This window comes from Moschus berezovskii, chromosome 6, assembly GCF_049115385.1.
Source record: "Moschus berezovskii isolate FMDL1 chromosome 6, NW_MosBer_1.0, whole genome shotgun sequence".
Taxonomy (NCBI): domain Eukaryota; kingdom Metazoa; phylum Chordata; class Mammalia; order Artiodactyla; family Moschidae; genus Moschus; species Moschus berezovskii.
The window spans coordinates 113,328,824-113,350,967 of NC_142465.1; the positions used below are offsets into that span (position 1 = coordinate 113,328,824).

General features: G+C 54.2%; 1 protein-coding gene across 1 annotated transcript in view; it reads left to right on the forward strand.

The window, feature by feature from the left end:
* The window catches only part of TRIOBP (TRIO and F-actin binding protein), a 57,545-nt gene that overhangs the window by 17,187 nt on the left and 18,214 nt on the right, over positions 1 to 22,144 (forward strand). The window contains exons 6-9 of the mRNA XM_055394941.2: positions 3,606 to 3,720; positions 4,412 to 5,521; positions 8,520 to 8,597; positions 20,717 to 20,773. Of these exons, the coding sequence (XP_055250916.1) occupies positions 3,606 to 3,720; positions 4,412 to 5,521; positions 8,520 to 8,597; positions 20,717 to 20,773 (1,360 nt within the window). The remainder of the gene's footprint in view (positions 1 to 3,605; positions 3,721 to 4,411; positions 5,522 to 8,519; positions 8,598 to 20,716; positions 20,774 to 22,144) is intronic.

Consider the following 22,144-nt stretch of genomic DNA (forward strand, 5'->3'; position numbering starts at 1 on the left):
TTCCTTTTCTGGGGCACGGCGACAGCACCTGAAGTCCAGGCATCACACGAATCTCCTTGGTCATCAGCTTCATTTACACGGGTGTTTAAGACCCAGCAGAGCATCTGCTTTTCCACAACCTCAGGGAGGAGAAACGTTTCCTCCAGATCCAGCTGAGATCTTCATCAGCAGTTCCAGCCTCATAGTCTTTAAGGGTCAGGGCTGGAATTAATTAGTTAGGGACCCAACCCCATTTAGGGTCAAGAGAACCAAAAACATACAGGTCTGAAAATCTTGAAACTTGGTTGGTGTAGAAGTCAATAAATTACAGCGTATTTACTGAGACCAAGTTGTACAACCTTCAGCACAATCTAATTTTAGAACATTTCTATCACTGTGAGGAGCTGGTAATATTTTGCATCCACAATTCCTCTCTTTGTTGTCCCTTAGACAACATTTTCTCTTAGATTTGAATGTGCATGAAAAATCTTATCCCTTCTTCAGATTTCCTTTCCCCAAAAGTTTTATCCATTTACTACCCAGGTGACAACCTTTGTGGGCTCCAGCATCAGTGTAAAATACAGTTTTTGTGAGTTTTTTTTTTTTTAGAGAAGTTTTAAGGGTCACAAAACTGAGTGGAAAGTACAGAGATTTCCCGTGTAGACCCTGTTCCCACAGGTGCACAGCTGCCTCCACTATTGACATCCCCCACCAGGGTGGGCCTGCCACCAGCCATAGGCTTACGCTGACACATTATCACCCAGAGTCCGTAGTTCACAGCAGGGTTTACTCTGGCGATGCACATTCTGAGTTCAGACAAATGTTTAATGATAGGTGTCTACCATCAGAGTATCACAGAGTGGTCTCACTGCCCTGCAAATCCCCTTTGTCTTTGACCTTTTATTATGACTCTTTTTTTTTAAGATTATTTATTTTTTTTAATAATTTGGCCATGCCTTATGGCATATGGGATCTTAATTCCCCCACCAGGGATCAAACCCAGTCCCCTGCATTGGAAGGGTAGAGTCCTAACCACTGGACCACCAGGGAAGTTCCATAACTCTTTTGGGTCTAAAGTCAATTTGCATACGTTTGACTTTATCTGGTAACTCAGCAGGGTCTTTAAACCAAAATTGAATTTTCTTTTTTTTTTTCCTACTGTGATAACTTTTAGAGAGAAAAGATTTGTTGCAGAAGTCTGGGATATGTTTATAGTTTGATTAACTATTTAATTGTTTTTACACAGATTCTTCATTTAATTTGCTCCCTTTGAAGTAGATCATCTTTTCTAAAAGCTTTATTGAGGTGTGATTGATATATAAAAGTTGTATATTTAACATATATGTTTTGGTAAAGTAGATTATTTACCTTTTAACCAAGGTTTTACAACTCTACGGAGTCATTAACATTTTCCCTCTTGTACAGTAATTTTTCCAAGTAGGAAACCATTTATCCTCTGAAGATAAAATTTGAAAACCTATTTAAGTATCTGTAAGGGACAGGCTGAAATTCATGAATGGGTGGCTATAAAGCGATACTTTTCTTTTCTCCCATTTATTCATTCAACATATTTATCCAGCATCTACTCTAAGCATCATTCTCACTGAGCCTGGAAAATTTTCCTTAAAGGGTTATCACATTAAAGCATTAGGAATTTTGGCTTGACATCTTCATTTTCTACCCTCTTAATGTCTTTGGAATCTTTTTTTTTTAATTGAAGTATAGTTGCTTTACAATGTGGAATCTCTTTTCTTAGAATCATGTAAGCATTTCCTAGTCTCTTAAATTCAAAACAGAGCCTTCACGGAATTTGCTAGACTTGACAACTGTTGTCCTTTAATACACTCTGCAAGTGGAAGAGCCCATCCAAGCTTTCAAAGGAAATGCATTTCCTTTGTCGCCCTCGGTGCAGCCACTCCAACCCTCAGGAACGGGTGGCCCAAGGAGACACTTCAGCATCAGAAAGGCTGGGTCTCGGTTGAAGGCTCAGAATCTTCTTGATCTCTCCATCCCACAAGGGGGGAATATCTCAGAAGGAATACTCATTTAACACACTGAAGTTTATATGGAAAATGCCCTCACTCGGGAGAGAACACACATTTGCCTCACCAGCTGCACAGGGTCTTTTCTGCCATTCTCCCCACATACTCAGCGCTGGGGTTTTTACTTCACAGAGGCTTCTGGTTCTAAGAGAAACTCACTCTACGGTTCAGATCTCACAGATCAAGGAACCTCTCTCGCTTCAAATTGGATTAAAAATCAAACCTGATTAGGCAGCCTTCAAACTCAGAAACACTCCGGAGTAGGGAACTTCAGTTCCCTGTGAGTCACATTCTAAGAAGTGCTAAAACAGCAGATTAGTTTATGGATCTGATTCTAATGACATTGACAAAAGCCATAACACAAGAACAAAGCCCAAGCCCGTAATTGTTTTATTCTCCAAATCTCTATAGAGTTTCAGCCTAGTCTCCAAGCTAGAGGCAGACTGCAGAGCACAGGTCCTTGCTCAGACCTGAGCAGAGATTCCTCTTCCTGTTTTGCTGGCTTGGTCAAGGTCAGCACCTGGTCATCTTTCCCAGGCTCCTCCTGGTGTGGTTTAGCCACGAGAGACAGTTTCATATGTCAATTTAAATGATGTCTGACTCTCAAACCCTCTTGCAATAAATATTCTAAATGTCCAGTGGAGTGGTTAGGTCTTATATATGGGAGGGGAGAGATGTGCCCAGATTCTGTTCAGTATTCCTACACGTCAGCAGAGATGTCACGTTAACTGTTAATAGCCATGGCTACCAATTATTAAGCAAGACAACTAGCTGAAATTAGGGACTTAGGGGTTATCTTTGTTGGATGTGGCGACAATGCCTAAAGTCTGGGTGTCTTAGAAATGACATTTGCATGAATGGTTTTTATGTTGGCCTTTCTGGAGTTATGAGGAAGAGGGGATATTTCTTTCTTCTGATCTTGCAAAGAGCACTTTTACTGACAGCTAGGATGGTTGCAATCCTGTTAGTGGTAGGGGGAAAGCAGGTGGGCCGTGAAAGCCCAAAATTTACCATATGGGCAGGAAGAGGGCAAAAAGAATGGGATATGGTGGCGTATGAAACGCATCTCTGATCGCCACCTCATGGCTTGCAGGAGATGAGGTGAGATAGTACAAGTGCCTGGTACCCAGGAAGTGCTCCGTAAATGTTTGCCATTAAGATCATGTGTGCCCAGTGCCTGGTCCACAGTAGGTGCTGAATGAATCTTAATTCCCACAAGGACCAGTTGAGACAGTCTGTGGGTGAGCTGTGGGCCACTCATGGGGTGGTGGCCAGAAAGGAAGCACTGAGTGGGACAGGAGGCGGTCAAGGCCAAGGTGGAGCCCCCACTTTTGCTCACCCTTTTCTCACTTCATCTTCACAACAGCCCCGTGAGGCAGGTAGAATAGGGTGGTGTCAACTACTGTCCCCATTTTGCAGAAGGGGAAACTGAGGCCCTGAGAGGCTCCTCCCTCACTCTGGGCCCTTCGTCTAGCTTGTGATGGGTCCCTGGATCTGCCACTGGGGGTGGGAGTAGAGGAGCTGGGGTACCGGGAGTGGGACAGACCCAAGGGCCCTCAGAGGGGCGGCTGCATTTGCTCATAGGAAGTCCGAGGCACCGGGGGCCTTCCAGGCCCGGGACGAGGGGCGGTCGCAGCGGCCCAGCCAAGGTCAGAGCCAGCTTCTCCGAAGACAGTCCAGCCCTGCCCTCAGCAGGGAGGTGAGCACAGCCAGCCTGCTGGGGGGTCCCTCTACCCCCAAGGGGTGGGCCATTGCTTCTCCCCTCCCCCAGATGCTGGGCGGGGCTCCTGGGAGGAAGGTTCTTTATGAAAGGGTCTAAGTCCCAATCATGGGTGTCCGGCTCCTCTCTCTCCCAAGGAGTTGGCAAAAATGAGGCAGACCCCAGTTCATCCATCTTGAAGATGGCTGTTCCACGCTGCCCGCTTCCTTCATTAGGCATCTACCAAGTTGGGAAGTTTTCAGGGAAACCTCCCATGGGTCAGTCCAGCTCTACAGGCTGTCTCTTCCAGGGTGGGGATTTGTGTGTTTCAAGTAGCTCTTAGATGACAAGGCCCACCCAGGGGATGGGGTGTTGGTGGTGGATATTCTGGCCCCTGAGAGCCCAGGTTGGAATCGGTATCTTGGGCGGAGGGGTGGCTGGGGAAATTGGAAAGTAAGCAGCTCTTCTTTGTGGAAATGAGGAAGGTGGGTGAGAGGGAAGGGCTGACACCCCCAGGAAGGGAATTCAGGGGCCCTAGGTACTCTCTGACCTACTTTAATCCAGCCTGCTGTGAGGAGAGAGCTTGCAACTCCCCGGAGGCCTGGCTAGGACCCCAGCTGCCTGTCCTCCTAGACAGACTCCACCCAGCCAGGGGCCTGGAGCCTCACCCAGCCCCTCACCTCATCCTCAGGTAACCAAGCCCCCAGCGAAGCAGGCGGAACCGGCCCGACATAGCCGCACAGAAGCCCCTCATCCCAGGAGCCCTGAGAGGCGGCCTGAGGGGGACCGGTGGCTCCAGGGGTCCTCGCTGCCCCTGAGGACGTCAGCCAGAACTCCTGAGAGGGAACAGCGGACACAGAGACCCCTGGAACGTGGCCGGGCAAGCCCAAGACAGCCCCCCGGAGGGTGGCAGAGTCAGGAGGAGCCGCCAGGATCCCGGGGCCCGCACAGACGCCTGGAGAGAGGCTGGCACAGCCAGGAGGAGGGCCCAGGCCTGGGAGGCTGGCAAGGACTCGGGGAGTCCAGCCGGGGGGCTGCCAGAGCCCCAGAGGGAATGTGGAGGGGCCCTCCCAGGGAGTCCAAGGAGAGCTGGAGCCTGCTGGGTGGCCTCTCTGGACACAGGTGGCAGTCAGAGACCTGGGAGGAACCCCCGGACAGGTCAGCTCGGCGGGGCTGGGGCAGCCTACAGGAGCTGTCCAGTCCTCGCCAGCCTGTGAGCCCCCCAGAGAACTCCAGGGCAGTCCCAGGGGAGTTCTCAAAATCCCAGAGGCCTGAGACATCACCAGCCATGGGTAGGGGCACTGAGGGAGCCTGCCCACACTTGCACGGCCCCGAGAGGCGATCTGAGTTTGACTGGAGGGACCTGCTAAGCCTTCTCGGGGTACCCAGGGAGAGGACTTGGAGCTGCTCGGAGGAGTCAACGCTCACCTCCCGTCTTCCAAGGCTGGACTGGGAGAGCCTCCTGGAGCTCCTGCAGGCCCAGTTGCTCCATAAGGACCCAGCGGGACACTGGGTTGGCCCTGGCCAGGCTTCTCCAGGCACCAAGGGTACCCTGGAGCTGGAGCAAGACCGACACAGCCAGCCTGAAGGAGGGGCAGGGGCTGCCCTGGTCAATGGATATGACCCCGGGCAGTGGCCCCAGAGCTCCACCCAGCCGTCCAGCCCTGCCAGTATCTCCACCCAGTGGCCAACGACCAAAGTGACAAGCGGACCAGAGTCCTCAACTACGACTGGTCTGGAGGAGACGGGCCAGTTGGGGAACAGGAGCCCTGCAGAGGGCCCCAGCTCACCACAGCGGGAGGTAAGTCAATCTCATTTCCAAGGGACAGCCTGAAAGTCAGCCCCACCCGACACAAGTCTCCTGAAACGTCACCCCTCAGCTCCTGCACACCGCCTCCCTCCTGACCAAAACCTGTCCCTACCACCAAACTGCAGTGATAATAGTCAGCCCTTTCTTTGAGCATTTGCTAGGTGCTAAATCTTGATCTGAATGTTTTATGGTATTTTCCTCATTTACTCTCCGTGGCAATCTGATGAGAAAGGCAATAGTTACAGACAGAGAGTCTGAGACACAGAGAGGTTAAGCCACTCACCAAGATCACACAGCTAGTAAGGGCTAGGGAGGGGTGGCCCCCAGGTCTGCTTTGTGCAGATCACCCTGAGGCCTCCCACGAGATGCACTGACCAGGGCCTTCTCCCCTTCTGGCCCTACAATACTTGGTTTGTGTTGCTTTCTGGTGGCTTCTACCTGGCCCTGTCTGGGACTGCAGCCAATGTGGTCATGTCCTCTCCCCACGGCAGTGTTCAGAGTTCCTTAAAATCCGGGACGACTTCACTTACCCCTCTCTGGCCCCTGCAGCACCTCTCAGGCACAGGGAAGGAGCTGTATACATGCTTATTGGTCTGAGCTCACTGCTGAGACAGCTGCTTCAATGGGGGCCTGTATGGAAAGCATGCCCAGTGCCTGGCACCTACAGTAGGTGCCCATCAAGTCCCTGCCCTGTCTCCCTGGCCCAGGGGCAAGGTCACAGAGTCAGTGGTGCCCCGAGCATTTATCTGAAGATGGGAAGGGTCCTAGAGACCAGAGCCCCGCAACCTGGCCTCAGCTCACCAGGGATGCAGCACATTTTGACACCCAGCTTCTCTTGGTCCTGGCCTTGCATAGTGTGGGACTAACTGCTCCCCGATGGGCACCACTGGGGCAATGCGGAGGCTCCTGCTCCTTCATCCAAACGCTCCTCATCATCATGATGTGCAGCCCCATGCTGCCTCCCCCAGGGATGACGGGAGGGTTCACGGTGTGTTGGGCCCTGGGCTGGCGGCTTTACACACTTTACCATGTGTGCCTCAGCCAGCTACAGTGCCCAGATGCATTCAGCATTTGCTGTGGGTCACACATATATGTGCTCAGTCATATTTGACTCTTTGTGACCCCTGGACTGTAGCCCGCCAGGCTCCTCTGTCCACGTGGATTCTCCAGGCAAGAATACTGGAGTGGGTTGCCGTGCCCTCCTCCAGCGGATCTTCCCAACTCAGGGATTGAACCCGGGTCTCCTGCACTGCAGGCAGATTCTTTATCGTCTGAGCCACCAGGGAAGCTCATGCATAAGTCAAGAGAAATGAGACCAAAGTATTGACTCCAAAGCCCGAGGTTGTTTGTTTGTTTCTTTATCGTTGTTTTACAGTGTTGTGTTAATTTCTACTGTATAAGAAAGTGACATACTCTTTTTAAAAAACAAACATTTTTATTTACTTCTTTTTTGTGTGTGGCTGTGCTGAGGCTTTGTTGCTGCATGGACTTTTCTCTAGTTGCAGAGAGTGGGGGCTAGTCTCTAGTTGCAGTGTGCAGGCTTCTCATCGCGGTGGCGTTTCTTGTTGTGGAACATGGGCTCCAGGACACATGGGCTTCAGTAGTTTCAGCATGTGGGCTCAGAAGGTGTGACTCCTGGGCTCTAGAGCACAAGCCCAATAGTTGTGGTGCACAGGCTTTGTTGCTCTCAGCGTGTGGGATCTTCCCGGATCAGGGATCGAATCCATGTCTCCTGCATTGGCAGTAGATTATTTACCATTGAGCCACCAGGGAAACCCTCCCTATATATATATTTTCATATTCTTTTCCATTCTGGCTTATCAAAAGATATTCAATACAGTTTTTTGTGTTATACAGTATAAATAATGATTTGCATCTGCTAATTCCAAACCCCCAATCCTTCCCTCCCCACCTCCCTCTCCCCTTGGCAACCACAAATCATGCCTGTGAGTCTGTTTCTGTTTTGCAGATATGTTCATTTGTGTCATATTTCAGATTCCACATATAAATGATATGTATTATCTGTCTTTCTCTTTCTGACCTACTTTGCCTAGTATGCTAATGACTAGTTCTATCCATGTTGCTGTAAGTGGCATTATTTCCTTCTTTTTTAATGACTGAGTAATATTCCATTGTGTGAATGTATGTGTATGTTGCTTGTTCAAGTCTCAGATCAGGTGCTTTGTCTGAGATGCCTTTCTTAAACACTCACCCCACCCCTGGGATGGTGATGTTTCCTTTCTGGGCTTGGTAGTTCTGCTACTTTTCATCGAGTCATGCTCACTTGTTGCCATTTTCCCTTAAAAAACATGAGCTCCATGCGGGCAGGAGCTGCACCTACTTTATCTCCATACCTCCAGCCCCTAGCCCAGGGCCTGACACGAAGGAGGAGCTCAGCTCAGTGGCTGGTTGACCAGTGAATATATGGATGCTTGAGGGCCTATAAGAAACAGAAGAAGGGTGGGTAGGTCAGTGGGTAGATGATGAATGAATGATAGATGACAGATGTGTGAACGGGTAACGGATAAATGATACGTTTGGACAAATGGGAAAGAGACGTCAGATGGGTGACAGATGGGTGGGTGGGTGGGTGGATGGGTGATAAACAGAACAGATGATGGGTGCGGGATAGATACTGCATGGATGGGTAAATGTAGAATATACATGATGGATGGTGAATGAATGTTGGCAGGATGGGTAGATGGATGTTGGATGGATTAAGGAAGGATACATGGATATAGGGCGGATGAATAGATGATGAGTTAATTGAGGATGGATATATTGGGATAATAGTGTTAGATGAGTAGGTAGATGATGTAGGATAGATTTTGGATGGTGGATGGATGATGGATATATGGACCATTTGATGTTGGATTCTAGATGGACTTTAGACGGATGGATGATGAATGGATGGATAAGAAGTTGGATAGATGGATAGAACCTGGGAAGGCAAATACCCTAATCGAGCTGTGTTCTTTCTTATCTCCAGTTCCAATCAAAGGAGCCTGAGGAATCAGAACGAAGCAGAGGCCAAGACTCACTGACTGATCAGAAGCAGGCCGACTCGGTAGTTGGGTCACTGGGTCATGGGTGTGGGTCATAGGGAGGGGAAGGGAAGGGAAATCAGATAGGAGGTGGGCCGAGGTCCTGAGATGAGCTCTGGCGTCATCCAGACCAAGGCTGGCTCTGTCATGGGGTCACTGAGAAGAGGGGCTCTAGAGGAGCTGGGCAGCAGGGCCACCTTCTGGCTTGGAGACCTGGGTGGATGGACAGTCCTGTGGTCAGAATTCCAGGGCTCCGCTTTCAACTTGCTAGGATGCCCTGAAAAGGTCACTGCCCTTCCCTGGGCAAATGGCAGTTTGACTCTGACAGTCTCGGAAGGCAAGGTCCTCCTGGATCTGGAGGGCTGGTCACCCTGGGAGAAAGGGTAGGCTTCCAGGAGCTGGAGCCAGAGAGGCACTGAAGAGGGCCAGGGAGGTACAGAAGTCAGCTGGGCCTGGAGGATCTCCATGGTCCCGGGCGGGAGAGATGTGTGCAAGTGGTGGGACCCGCCAAGGCTGCTGGGAAGCCTGGCTGCAGCTGGAGCACATGCTCTGCCCCGCCCCTCCCCACGACCTGCCAAACAGACTGTTCTCATCACCCTCAGCCTCCAGAGAGGTGAGATCAGAGCTGAGGGCCTGGGGCAGCGGGAGGCGGGAGAGGGAGACCAGGCTGCTTGGGGCCAGTGCTTCTCTAATCCTGTTGTTCTGCAGTTTCTCATGCTGGCTCCTGAAAAGCTGGGTGTGACGGGGTGAGGGGGTGTCTGTCTGGCCTGGCTCCTAGTCTGAGCTGGGGGGATTCTGCCCGACTCCTGACTGTTGGGCAGAGGAGGAAACGAGGGTCTTGGCAGCCACCCTGGATCATATAGCCCACCGGTGGCGGGGCTCAAATTAGGACCCGGGACTCAGAACCCCCCACCCAGCCCTCTTCCAGCTCCCCCCGCAACACCGCGTCCCAGCTCTGCCCTGACTGCCTTCATGGCCTCGCGAGTAGAAGCAGCATGCTAACTGCTGAGTGGGCCGTCTGTGAAATGGGCGGGGATGGGGACTGGTCACTAAAGGTGCTTCCAGTTCTCCCGGGACCCTGGCGGCTTTGCTCTTCCTCTTTCTGTGTTATTTCTTCACACTTCCTGGGGCCGGAGTTTTGCGAACAAAGAGGAAATAGCAATACAGAGGTCCCCTCTAGTCTCCATGAAATGGGGCTGCCCCAGCAACCCAGAAAACCTCTCAGTCCACCCCCAGGAGGCGTAGACTGGACAGAATGACAACTGCCTCATTCATTCATTCACTTGCATGCTTAGTGAGCACCTTCTGTATGCCTGGGTGTGGGCCAGCGGCGAACTGGAGTGCCCTCATGGAGACCCTGGTCTAGTGGTCAGGGCTGTGACGGGGATGTGGTGCAGGGTCGGGGCCGTCCTTCCCCCCCAGCGTCCTCTGGACCGGTGCTTTGATGCTTCATGTCCCACATCCAGAGAATCTCTGGATGCTGGGCTCTTGGGACACCTGGGTTCTGTCCTGACTGTGCCAGTAACCTCCTCTGGGACTTTGGGCAAATGCCTCTGCTTCACGGGGGCCTCAGTTTCCCCAACAAGTGAAGGTGAAAGTCGCTCAGTCGTGTCCAACTCTTTGAGACCCCCATGGACTATACAGTCCATGGAATTCTCCAGGCCAGAATACTGGAGTGGGTAGCCATTCCCTTCTCCAGGGGATCTTCCCAACCCAGCGATTGAACCCAGGTCTCCTGCATTGCCAGTGGATTCTTTACCAGCTGAGCCACCAGGGAATCCCCAAACAAGGATGACTCCAAAGGGGGTGCACTTGGGGGCTCTGCTGGGTATGACTGTAGATGTCTGGGACTCATTCCTTTCACAAAGGTGAGGAGAGTAGGCAGATGGGGGACTCGGGATTAGGGGACACTTGGGTGACTCTTTGGCTCCAGAGGATTGTTGCCATGGGGAAGAGGGACCCAGAGTTTCTCCATCTTTAGATATTTCAAGAGAAGCTGGAAATATGTAGTTATGTGTTAACCTCTTGATTATTTAACACTGGAACCTAATGCAAAATAATCTGAAAACCCTATGCGGGCTGAACACACACCTGTGGTCTGCATTCCCCTCCCGCTGGCTCCCTGGGGTCCAACTTGAGGGTGGAGAAGTACACATTCCCAAGGGCACTGAGCCCCCAGAGCCCTGCCAATCAACACCACACGGGTGAACGAGTTCACAAGCTCTTTTCTTGGCAGTTCTGGGATGGAGGAAGATGGCAACTCTGGGCCTCTGAGGTGGGCGTGGCAGCATGGGCAGGGGAGGCTGTCATCAGGGACTCCCCCATCCCACCAAAGGGACCTGGGGGCCAACACTGGACCCTGTTTGACAGGCAGACAAGAGGCCAGCGGAGGGCAAGGCTGGGAACCCACTCAAGGGCCGACTGGTGACCTCATGGCGGATGCCCGGGGACCGTCCCACGCTGTTCAATCCGTTCCTGCTGTCTCTGGGGGTCCTCAGGTGGCAAAGGGTAGGCTGGCTCCAGTGGGGTGGGAGGGGCGAGGGTGGGAGAGAGAGGGGGAGGGGAGGGAGGAGGCTGATGTTAGGCAGAGGAAAACCAGTAGGGGCTGAGGGAGAGATGTGGGACCCGCACGTGAGAAAGGAGGGCTGGAAGCATAGCCCTGAGCTCCCTTGTTCTCTGCGGTGAGGGGCCTGTCCCACCTGCAGGACCGGGCTGGGGCCGCTTTCAGTTTGCAGGGTGAAAGGTGATGGAATAATCCACACAGCTGAAAGCTCCCAATCAGCATACAGGCCGAGGGGAGCCAGGCTGGGGGGGGGGCGGGGGAAGGGGGAGAGGGAGAGAGGGCCTGCGAGGGGCTCTGGGATTGCAAAGTGTGTCTCAGACCTGGGCCTGAGCCAGTTGCACAAACATCTGGCATTACGTAACCCATCCTCTACCCAGAGAGGGCTGTAAACACTCAGGCCTCTGGTTCGGGGTTTCCTCAAGAGCGGGGAGGGGAGGGGAGGCAGCTGAGGAGGACGTGCTCTCTTTGGCCCCTGCTTCACGGTGGAGGGAGCAGGCCTGGCCACCTCCAGGGGCCACAGGCTGGCTCAAGGGCTCTCTTCTCTCAGTGATAGGCTGGTTCTTGTACTCTGATAAGCTGGGGGTCTAGCTCTAAGCTGGGCACATTAGATGCTGTAATTAGACACAGTGTACACTCAGGGAGGTGAGGTGGACTTGCCCAAGGGTGCATGGCTAGGGTTTAGAGGAACCAGCCACTTGCTGACTTTCCTCATTTCTTGATGACAGCATGGCTGCAGCCTAACTCACCAAGCCTCAGTTGCCACATCTATCTAACGGGAAAAAAAATGTATATGCCGATGATCAGGGCTGCAGGGAGGACTGGCTCAGAGAGATCAGGATGTACAGAGGTGTGAGGGGGTAGGGTGGAGGGCAGCGTCCAAACACTAACTTTCCCACCTGCTTCTTCTTTTTAGTATTTAATATATATATATCTTGGCCCAGTTTATTTTTGTTTATTTTTTGGCCACGTGGCATGTGGGATCTTAGTTCCCCAACCAGGGATCAAATCCCTGCCCCCTGCAGGGGAAGCATGGAGTCATAACTACTGGACTGCTGGGGAAGTCCCCCATCCACGTCTTCATTTCCTCTCTGCTGCTCTATGGGGGTTAAGGCACAAGGATAACCAAGCAAACATGGTTATCTAGTCAGGGTGGTATCTTTAAGCCAGGGGAGGGAATTACCTTATCAGCCTAACTAAAGGTCACTAACACACAGCAGTTCTGGCAGGAGGGAGCAGGTAAGTCCTCGGTGGGAGAGAAAGGGAAGAGAAATGGGGAAATGAACTCTGGGATGCTGCTGCTGGTGATGATAACCAGCATTTATTGTGCACCTACTATGTGCTCGGCTCTGTGTTCAGTGAGTGGCACCTGATTGCACTGAATCCTCGCCATTGGGTGTAACAGGTATAGTTCACATTGTCCATTTCATAGATGAAGGAATGAAATTCATTTGTTCTAGGTCACACAAGGGGAAGAGCTAGGATTTGAAGCCTGCTGTAGCCAACCTCAGAGCCCACCCTGTCCCCACCACCTCTGTGCATCTGTGTCTCCTTGCAGAGTCCTCCTTGCAGCCCCAAGAGTCTCTGCAGATTTTCCCATTGGACAGATATGGCAACTGAGGCTCAATGAATTGGCAGCTCTTCTCTCACCTGCTGCTGCTGCTGCTAAGTCGCTTCAGTCCGACTCTGTGCGACCCCATAGATGGCAGCTGACCAGGCTCCGCCGTCCCTGGGACTCTCCAGGCAAGAACACTGGAGTGGGTTGCCATTTCCTTCTCCAATGTGTGAAAGTGAAAAGTGAAAGTGAAGTCGCTCAGTCGTGTCCGACTAGTAGCTACCCCATGGACTGCAGCCCATCAGGCTCCTCTGTCCATGCGATTTTCTAGGCAAGAGTACTGGAGTGGCTTGCCATTGCCTTCTCCGGCTTCTCTCACCTGAGGATGAGGAAAATCAGGAGCTGAGAGACAGAACTGCTAGTGGAACCACCCAGACAGTTGCTTAGAGCAGTTTTAAACATCTCTCAGGCTGGATAGTGAAATTAGTCCAAGGTCAAGAGCCAGAAAGCCTAAAGCTTGAGCTCTGTCTCTGCCCCTAACTGAAGTGGCTTTGGGCCATTGTCTCCCTTCTCTGAGCCTCACATTGTTATCCTCAATAGAGGAGCAGTCTGAAACTGGATAACCCCAAAGTTTGGTGGCTCTGTTTAAGAAGTCACTCCTGGGTCCCTGAAGATATACCATCCCTCTTACCAGGGCAAGTTGCATTAAGGGAGTCATTGCTTCACCTGTGAATTCACTCACTGGACCAACATTTGTGAAAAACCTGATATGGGCTGAGGCCCTGGGCTTTACATGATATAGACAAAAACCACTCTTGCTGCCCACAAGGAGCTCGCAGTTTGTAAGGACACTGACACAGAACTGGTCAGGACACAGGGTGGTCGTCACTTGATTTGTAGAGTGTACAGATGCAGGGAGCTCTGGACAAGGAGACTCTTAAGTCTGTGCTGGGGGCACTCTGGCTTCCTTTGGACTGAGACTTGAAGGGTGAGGAGGAATTTTCCAGGCAAACAAACATTTGGAGGGAGGGGAGGGAGAGAGTGAGTGTGTGTGTGTGTGTGTGTGTTGGGGCATAAGAGGACAGGAAGGGAAGTGTTCCAGACACAGCACAGAACAACATGTGCCATTAGGGAGGCACAGGGGACCTGGCTTATTCTAGGACGTCCTGGTGCTTGTACAGCCCTAGCACGTGAAATGTGTGTGTGTCTAATGATGAAGGACAGCAGGCAGGGGCCATATGATAATGAACACTGACTACTGGCACAGGAATGTACCTCTCAGCAGTGGAGAAGTGGTGAAGAACTTTGGGCAGGGGAGTGTTCTAGTCACTGTGTTGAGGGTACTGGAAGAGAGTCCCGGGGAGCCAGGAAACCAGCAAGGAGGCTGGTACTGTCGGGTGCCCAGTGCCCATGCCACTGGGCAAGGGTGGTAGCTGAGGTCTTCTATTTGTTCACTTACTCTCCCAAGGACCAAATAAATGCCTGAGTGAGGTACAGGGATAGGGTGAGAACACTGCTCAGCAATGCCAGAAGGCCAGTGTCTAGGAGGACTTATCTGTGGTCTCATTTCTCAGGGTGGAGAGAATTCCAGTGGGAAATGCTGGGAAAACTTCAGCTCCCCAGGCCTCCGCTTCTATATCTGTGAAATGGGGATAGTAATTATAATCATGACAGAAATAATTTCTGAATCCCAAAGTGAGATGGCAGAATCACTGAGATGGTAATTATTCCAATCCCCCTGTGCCCCTACTTAAGGAGAACTAACTAGGGATAAAGGGGGTGTTCTAGGTGCTTTACTTAAATAAACACTTAATCCTTGCAGCAGTCTGTGAAATCATAGCATCATCTCATTCTACAGAAGGTGAAGTTGAGGCACAGAGAGGTTAAATACTTTGCTTAAGGTAACACAGGGCTTGAGTCACAATGCTCCATAAGCCATTCCACGCACTTAGCAACATATTCCATCACAGTCCCTCCTTCAGCTGTGGGCTTAGAGGAGCTCCTGCAGGCAAACAACCTCTTAAAAACCACCAAGTGCTTTGGGAAAGAGAAACAGTATAGTCCACACCCAAGAGCACAAAATGAGGTTCTTAAGCAGAGAAAGACTCCCTGTGAGGAGGGGGCATTTCAATGGGGAGGGCCTATGATTCCAGAACTCACTTTGCACTTAGATTGTCCTAAATTGCTTGACTGTTTGTGACGCTATGGGCTATAACCTTTCAGGCTCCTCTGTTCATGGAATTCTCCAGGCAAGAATACTGGAGTGGGTTGCCATGCCCTCCTCCAGGGGATCGTCCCAAGCCAGGGATGGAACCCGTGTCTCTTGTGTCTCCTGCATTGGCAAGCGGGTTCTTTACCACTAGCGCCCATTCTTGTTACGAATCCCCGTCTCTTCCTCCTGTGTGATCTTGGGCAAGTTGGCTCACCTCTCTGAGCCTTCATTTTCTCATTAGTAAAATGGAGGCAAGGACACCCCCTTGTCGGGTCTGTGGTTAGGACGAAAGTCCATTACATAGGTAATGAGCCATGCTGAGTTAGTAGTATTGGGTGCTTTGCCCGCGTCGTCACCAAATCGAGGGACAGAGCCCTAATGGACCCATCGCTCCCGTCTGGCGGCTAGCGACTGGATCGGGGGGAACCGTTGCTGGGCGACGAGGGTGCCACACCCCGCTGCCCCCACCCCGCACTCCCGCGCAGCGGCCCGACGGAGTCACCTGCACGCTGGGCCCTTCCTTCCTCCCAGCGCGCCCTCGGGGCCAGAGCCCGGCCCGCCCTCCGCTCCCTCCGCTCCCTCCGCCCCCATCCGCCGCGCCGGGGACCGCCCCCGCTTGCCCGTCCCGTCGCAAGAGGCCCCGCCTCCGGGCCTCTCCCGGTCTCTCATTGGCCCGCCCGCGGCCCCCGCCGCTGTTTGTCCTGGCTACCCCGCCGCCCATTGGCCATTCCGGATCCTCCCAGGAAGTTTGAAAAAAAAAAAAAAGTTTTATGGGCGGATGGAAGGGGCCGGGGCAGCGCCTGGGAAGGGAAGGGCCGGGAGGAGCGGCGGCTGGCGGCCGAGAGGGGCGGCGGCGGCGGCGGGATTCCCGCTCCGCTGAGCCCGGCCCGAGAGCCCTTTCCACCTTCCTGCCTCCTGCTCTCGCCGCCCCGGGGTGCCGACATGACGGTGAGTGCTCCCCCTCCACCGGGGGTGCAGCCCTTTTGCACCCCCAGGCCGGGAGGAGAGCGACAGCCGGAGCCAGAGCCGCGCCGCTCCCCTCTGGGCAACCCCCTCCTCACTTCCCGGAGGCGCGAAGAGGTCTCGGCCGGAAGAAGGGCGACTCCCGCCGCACGGGCCGGCTGTACTGCCTTACCTTCCCGCGGCCTCACCTTTCCGAGCCAGGAGCCCGGGCAACCCCCACCCCGAGGAGATGGGAACTCTCGCTCTCAGGCACCACCCCCTAACTTTTGCTGATCCAATCATGGACAGATTCGGGGTGGCCCTTTCCCCTTCTCTTCTCCAGCTCCCCTTAGTGAAAACCTGATCTGATTTCCCCCAAGTTGCGCCAGATCCGTAAGGGTCTCCCAGGGTTCTGGGAGGAGCGGAGATGGGCCTGGCCTGGGTCTGGGTCTCGCCAGGGGCTGGAGAGAGGCGCTCCCTTGGTTGGAATGGGTCTCGCTGGTGCGGGTCTGGAAAGCCTGTCCGCCCGTGTGGGCTCAGGGCGCAGGTTGGTTGGGTGAAAAGGGGCCTCTGGAGCCCATCCTGGGACTTGTGAAGTAGCAGGATACCGTGCTCTCCCGGGCTTGCCACTTCGCAGTGGCTCTGGGACTTTGGGTGGGGCAGGCCAGCGATTGGGAGTGAGGAACACGGTGGCAGGGATTTGTCTTTCTCTTAGGGATGAGCCATACCCAACCTCTATCAGTACTTGTACCTTAATTATCATATAGCGTCTCATAGCTGAGTTCACCAATAGCCCCGTTTCACAGTGTAATAAACTGAGGCTTGGGGAGGGGCGTCGGTGAGTTGCCAGAGGTTACCCTGAGTGTAAGGGAAGGAGTAGCCCTTTTCCAGGTCACTCTGGCCTCTTGACTGTGATGTTCTGGAAGGGAGGGGCAGGACTGCTTTTGGTTTCTGGCAGGCGCCTTAGGGAGACTCTGAAAGCCTGGTGAGGAGGGTTGGGGGAGTTGAACAGCGTGGGTGTGCGCAGGGCCCCGGCCTCCTAAGTGCGATGACCTGCTCACTGCCTGGACTTCCTCAGCCTCTGCACATCCTGCCACCTCTCCGCTGGCCCTTCCTGTTGTCAGCGGCCTCCCCTCCCCTGCCAGGGAGTAGAGAGGGATGTGGGGGGAGGAGCTGAGTCAGTGTCTTCCACCCCACCCCCCCATCCCGCCTTAGGCTAGTGGAGAGTGGTTGCATTGCCTACGGGGTGCCTGCCAGGCTCTGAAACTGGGTGCTGTCACATTACCAGCTTGGATCCCTGCAGGTTAATGGTAACTCCCCGTCTAACCGATGAGGACGCCGATGAGTTCACACTGTAGGTAGTGAACTTACGTGCCCCGGGTGACACGCCCGGCCCTGGCTGAGCCAGAATTTGTAACTCGGTCTGTCCCAGTTTTGTCTCAGGATCAGATAAATGTACATAGTTGCTTTTCCTGGGGAAGCACATGCTGAACTCGGGTAAGGCTGCTAGAAGCAGCATGTGGGGGCTCATCCCTGCTGGTGGGAGGAGGCTCCCACAGGGAAATGATCTCCTGGGACTGTAGGACTTTGTCAAATGGAGAGGGATAGTGGGGGTTACAGTGTGGATCAAGGCTGGTGGCCGTATTTGGGGAGTGAAATGGTGAAAACATAGAAAAAGGACTTGGGAAGGAGGGCCTCAGAGGCCAGGAAGAGCAGCTTGGGCTTGTTCAGGGGCACTGGGGAGCCATGAAAGGTTATGAAGCAGAGAGGAGGCTCGTAGTGACCTTTGACAGTGTTTACCGGATTCATCCTGGCTGCTCTCAGACCTGAGCCCACTCTAGGCTGGTGTCCTGCCCATTGCTTCTTCACAGCCTCTTCCTCTCTCCTGGCCCCATCTCCCTGACTTCGACCTCAGAAATCTGAATGAGCAAAATGGCAAAGGTGCTATGAACGTGTAAATGCTTAGAGGCTTCAGGAAGCTGGGCCTGGAGTCAGGCTCTGCTCCACCTCCTTTTGCCTTAGCCGGGTGCAGCCTTGCCCCTGGAACGTCATCCCCAGCCAGCTGCCTGGCATCAAATTATATACCTGCTCACTTGTTTATTGTCTGTCTCTCTCCAGAGTTCCACCAGGGCAGGGGCCGCATCTCTTGTTCACCGCTGATTTCCTGGTGTAGAACAGGGCCTGGTTCAAAAAAATAAGAGAGAGATGAAAAGAAAGAAGGGAAGAAAGAAATTTGTATGAATGTCCCCTGAGTCCTAAGATCTTGGGGGGAGTGATGAAGTTGCTTCTGGTCTAGCCTGTGAGGGATAAGTGAGTGGCTTCAGGATGATCACAGATGCCACAGAGGCCCAGGGAGGTCATTTGGTGTGGTGTGTACTGGGAAAGGCGCCTCTGATGTGGCAATGAAGCCAGGTCTCAAGGCATGAGAAGGGGTTTGCCTGGTTGAAGGAGGTGGAGGAGGCCTTGTGTTTCAAGCAGAGGACATAGGTGTGTGTGGAGGGCCCCAGTCCTGGTGTGTTGGGGATCAGAGAGGAAGTGTGATGCCGTAAAACATGGGGCCCCCTAAGCAGGGGTAAGCCCAGGTTGAGGCTTCCGTGCTGTCCTGAGGCAGCCGGACCTTGTTCTGATGCTGTCCCTGAGGGTTTGAAGCGGGCCTGTGACACTAGGCCTTTCGGAGCGGGTCCCCTGCCAGAGTGTGCATACAGGGGGCGGTGTCCATGGTCCAGGCTGGCTTGAGGCAGAGTTGACCTGTGGTCAAAGGAGGGAGGGCTGCTGTGAGGTCCTATCAGTGCTCCGGAAGGAAAAAAAGGGAAAGGGAGCCTCCTGCAGGTGGAGGGAAGGATCTGGGGCTGAGGAGCCAGGTGTGAAGTTACAGGGGGCAGAGAGTTAGGTTCTCTGACCTTTTGACCCTTGGGGGCTTCCCAGGTAACTGTAGGACCTCGCCCGCCAGCAGGTTTAAAAACTCACACTGGTGACCTTCTCTCCCCAAGGCATGCCATCTCATGCCTGACGGCGTGTGTGTGGTATGTGGGTACCAGTGTCTCTGTGTGTAGCCTATTCAGTTCTCTCATGGAACTTGGGGGAGGGCAGGACCCCTCCCCCATCATTTGCCACATCAAACATCTGGGCTGAGGGAGGAGATGTGACTTAGGAAGGTCACTCCACTTCCCAGGCAGCCCTCGGGGTCCCAGCATGTCCTTCCTGCCCTTCCTCAGCCTCTGGAAGCCCATGACTCTCCCAGCCCCAGCTTGGCTGTCTTGACTGGCTGGGTGGTAAACTGGTCCTTCCCGGGGAGCTCTCCCCAGGTCTGCACAGTGATGCCAGCTCTGTGGTCCATCCTAAAAAGCCTGGCTCCTCAGCTGCCAGGAGGTGGGGTGGGAATGGCCCCCAAAGCACAGGAATTTAGATCAGGGAGGTAGAGGAAGGTGGATATTTAATCAGCAGGTTTCCCCTGGGGTCACAGCATGCCAGGCCCTGAGGCCATGGGAGGCCCCTGTCTGCACGTGGACCCAGATGACTTGGTGGCCCTGAGCATGGCTATTGGTCTTCAGTCTGAGCTTGGAACCACCCTGGGCAGCTTCCGGCCCACGTGGGGAGCAGGGCGGGGAAGAAGAGAAAGCAGACAGGGCGTACACAGCCTGGGGTTTCCCAGGTCTGAGCAGAGCCCGTGTCCCTTCCGTCAGACGGGTTGGGCCGCCAGCCTGCTGAGATCCAGGGGCCCTGGTCCCAAGGCCATGGCTGGGGATGGCTCAGGAGGTCCAGGCTGCTGGCACAAGCCCCTCTCAGGCCTCTTCCTCCACCGGAGGAAGAGGAGAATGGGGCTTCCTCGGAGGAAGGCGGGTCAGGGCAAGTGGCCAGGTCAGGTGGCTCCAGTTTCCAGGTTTCCAACCGTTGTCACCACCCACCCTGCTGAGCTGTCACCCGCTCCCTCCACGCAACCAGACACCTTGCCCCGGTGGAGCTGTGATGCAGGTGCTGATAGGTGGGCTCAGAGCCATGGCAACAGGTGGCAGCCTCCTCCCTGCCGGCCAGCTTGGCCCACCAGTGAGCAGGAGCTGAGACTCTGCAAGGGGACCGGGACTTAGACGAGAGAGAGGTCTCCCCAGCAGGCCGGGAGGGTCTGAGGATCAGCCTGGCCAGAGAAAATGCCCAGATGAGCAGTTTTGTCCTCTAGGGGCTAGGCGGGTGAGGGGACCTAAGCTCCAGGTCCCTGTGGAACATGCTACAGCTAGGAGCCCCCAAACCTCGGGGCCGTGCCCCCCTGGGCAGCACCCGGCAGGTAGGACTTGCCAGAACTGAGGTACCCACTCCCCGGCCCTTCCAAAGAGCTAGGGGGGTCCCGGGGGTCTCAGACCACACCCTGGGCCTGGCCCCATCTTTCAGAGTCTCCAGGAGACGAGGAAGGGCAGGGCTGGTTGGACCACGGGAGGGTTAGTGGGTTGGCGGTAGGTAAGATCATTAGGGCATTATCTGCCTGGGCCTCATCAGCGAGAGGAACTGGACAGTTCGCTCAGCCCTGCTGGCCTGGCCTGTCCTCAGCTCTGTCGCGGTTCCTTGTTCCAGGCAGAGTTCTCTCCCCTCTCTCTCTCCCTCTCCTCCACACTCAGGGGAGGAAGCAGGCTGGCAGGAGAGGAGCTCAGAGGTCTGTGGTGGACGGCCAGTCACCCGGCCCACCTCTCAGAAGTGGCCGGGTGTTCAGGAAAGGGACCAAGGCTGCTTCAGTGGCTGGGGGCCTGCCTGGATTTGGGGGGTTGTCTGAGTCCTCAACCCTCCCTCCTGGCTTCCCAGGACTCTTATAGGACTTAGAGCAGGTAGGATGAGCCCCTTTGGTTCTCACTGGGCCTGACTCACCTGCCACCCCGTCTCCCCATAGCCGGATCTGCTAAACTTCAAGAAGGGATGGATGTCTATCTTGGACGAGCCTGGAGAGGTAGGAGGGCTGCGGTGCGGTGGGGTGAGGGGTGGGTAGGGAGTGGGAAGTGGGGTTGCTGCAGGGCCCTGTAGGGTCCTGGGGGCCGCCCAGGTGGCTGAGCAGCTTCCCTGGCCTGTCCAGCCATCTAGAGACTCTGGCTTCTGGGTGGAGGGGTTAGAGGGTGAGGGCCAGAGTGGGAACCCTGAGGGGGATGTTTCTTGTCCTGTTGGAAAGAAGGCCTTGGGCTGCGGGGTGGGAGGGCAGAGGCTGCTAGTCATCTCAGCTTCGTAAAGCAGCCTGCAGTATATAAAGGTCACCAGGATGGTGGCCTCCTGGCCCTTCACGCCCTGCACCCCATTCTCTCTCCTCATCAAGAGCCCCTCAGCCCTCCCACCTCTTGACAACCCTGGCTGGGTATCTGAGGGTCTGGAATGGAAGGGTTCACAGAGATCATCTGGCCTGAGATGTATACAGATTCCCAAAGGCTGAGCCATGCAGCAGCTCCCCCAAACCCTGGAGTAGGGGCTCAGAGTACATTCCTTGAAGTTTCACCAACCTGGGGCCCCATTGAGCGAGTCACAGCTTCTTCCGGCCTCAGTGGCCTCATCTGTGAAATGGGCATGCTGGATAGTGAGAATTCTTTCCAGGCTGGATAACAGAGTCACAGAGGTCAAGCACATAAAATGTTCCACAGAGCCCTCAGTGCCCTCTTGGGCCTCAGCTAATCAACCTTCCCTTTCTCTACTGTGTGCATCCTTAGAGCCAGAAGAGACAGTAGCTTTTCACCATTCTACGCTTCTGGCTGCCAGGCTGGAGGTGGAGCTGGCCTCTTTCCCACCCAACCTGGGAGGGGACATCTCCCTGCCTGGGTCCTGCATGCGCCCGCGGCTTGAGTCTGCGTGCAGCCTGCATGCCATGGAGGGCTTGGAACCAAAGGGAATCTCATTGTGTTCCCTACCCACATGCTTTATTCCCTGTAGCCCACAACCTTCCGAACCCTCTGCCTGCTTGCCAGCCCCCTGGTGGCTGGGCTCCAGGCTCACACAAGGCCGGGCATCCCGCCAGTGACCCTTCTCAGCCTCCCCACCCAGGGTCTCTGGAGGGCAGAGATTATGAGCCCCACCCAGAACTGGCCATTACTCATTCTCTTTCACAGGGTTTTGGAATGTCCGAGCTGGAAGGGCCCTGGGAGCTTAGCCAGCCCAACCCCTTGGTGCACAGACAGGAGACAGGCCCACAAGGGCTTTGATCTCTTCCAGGCCCAGCAGCACCTGGGGCAAACCCAGGCCTAGAACTTGGGGTGCCTGAGGCCCACAGAGTTCCAGCCAGCTGCCATCATGGGCAGTTATAGACCAAGCCTGGAAGGGCCTAAGACGTCTTTTGTCCCTG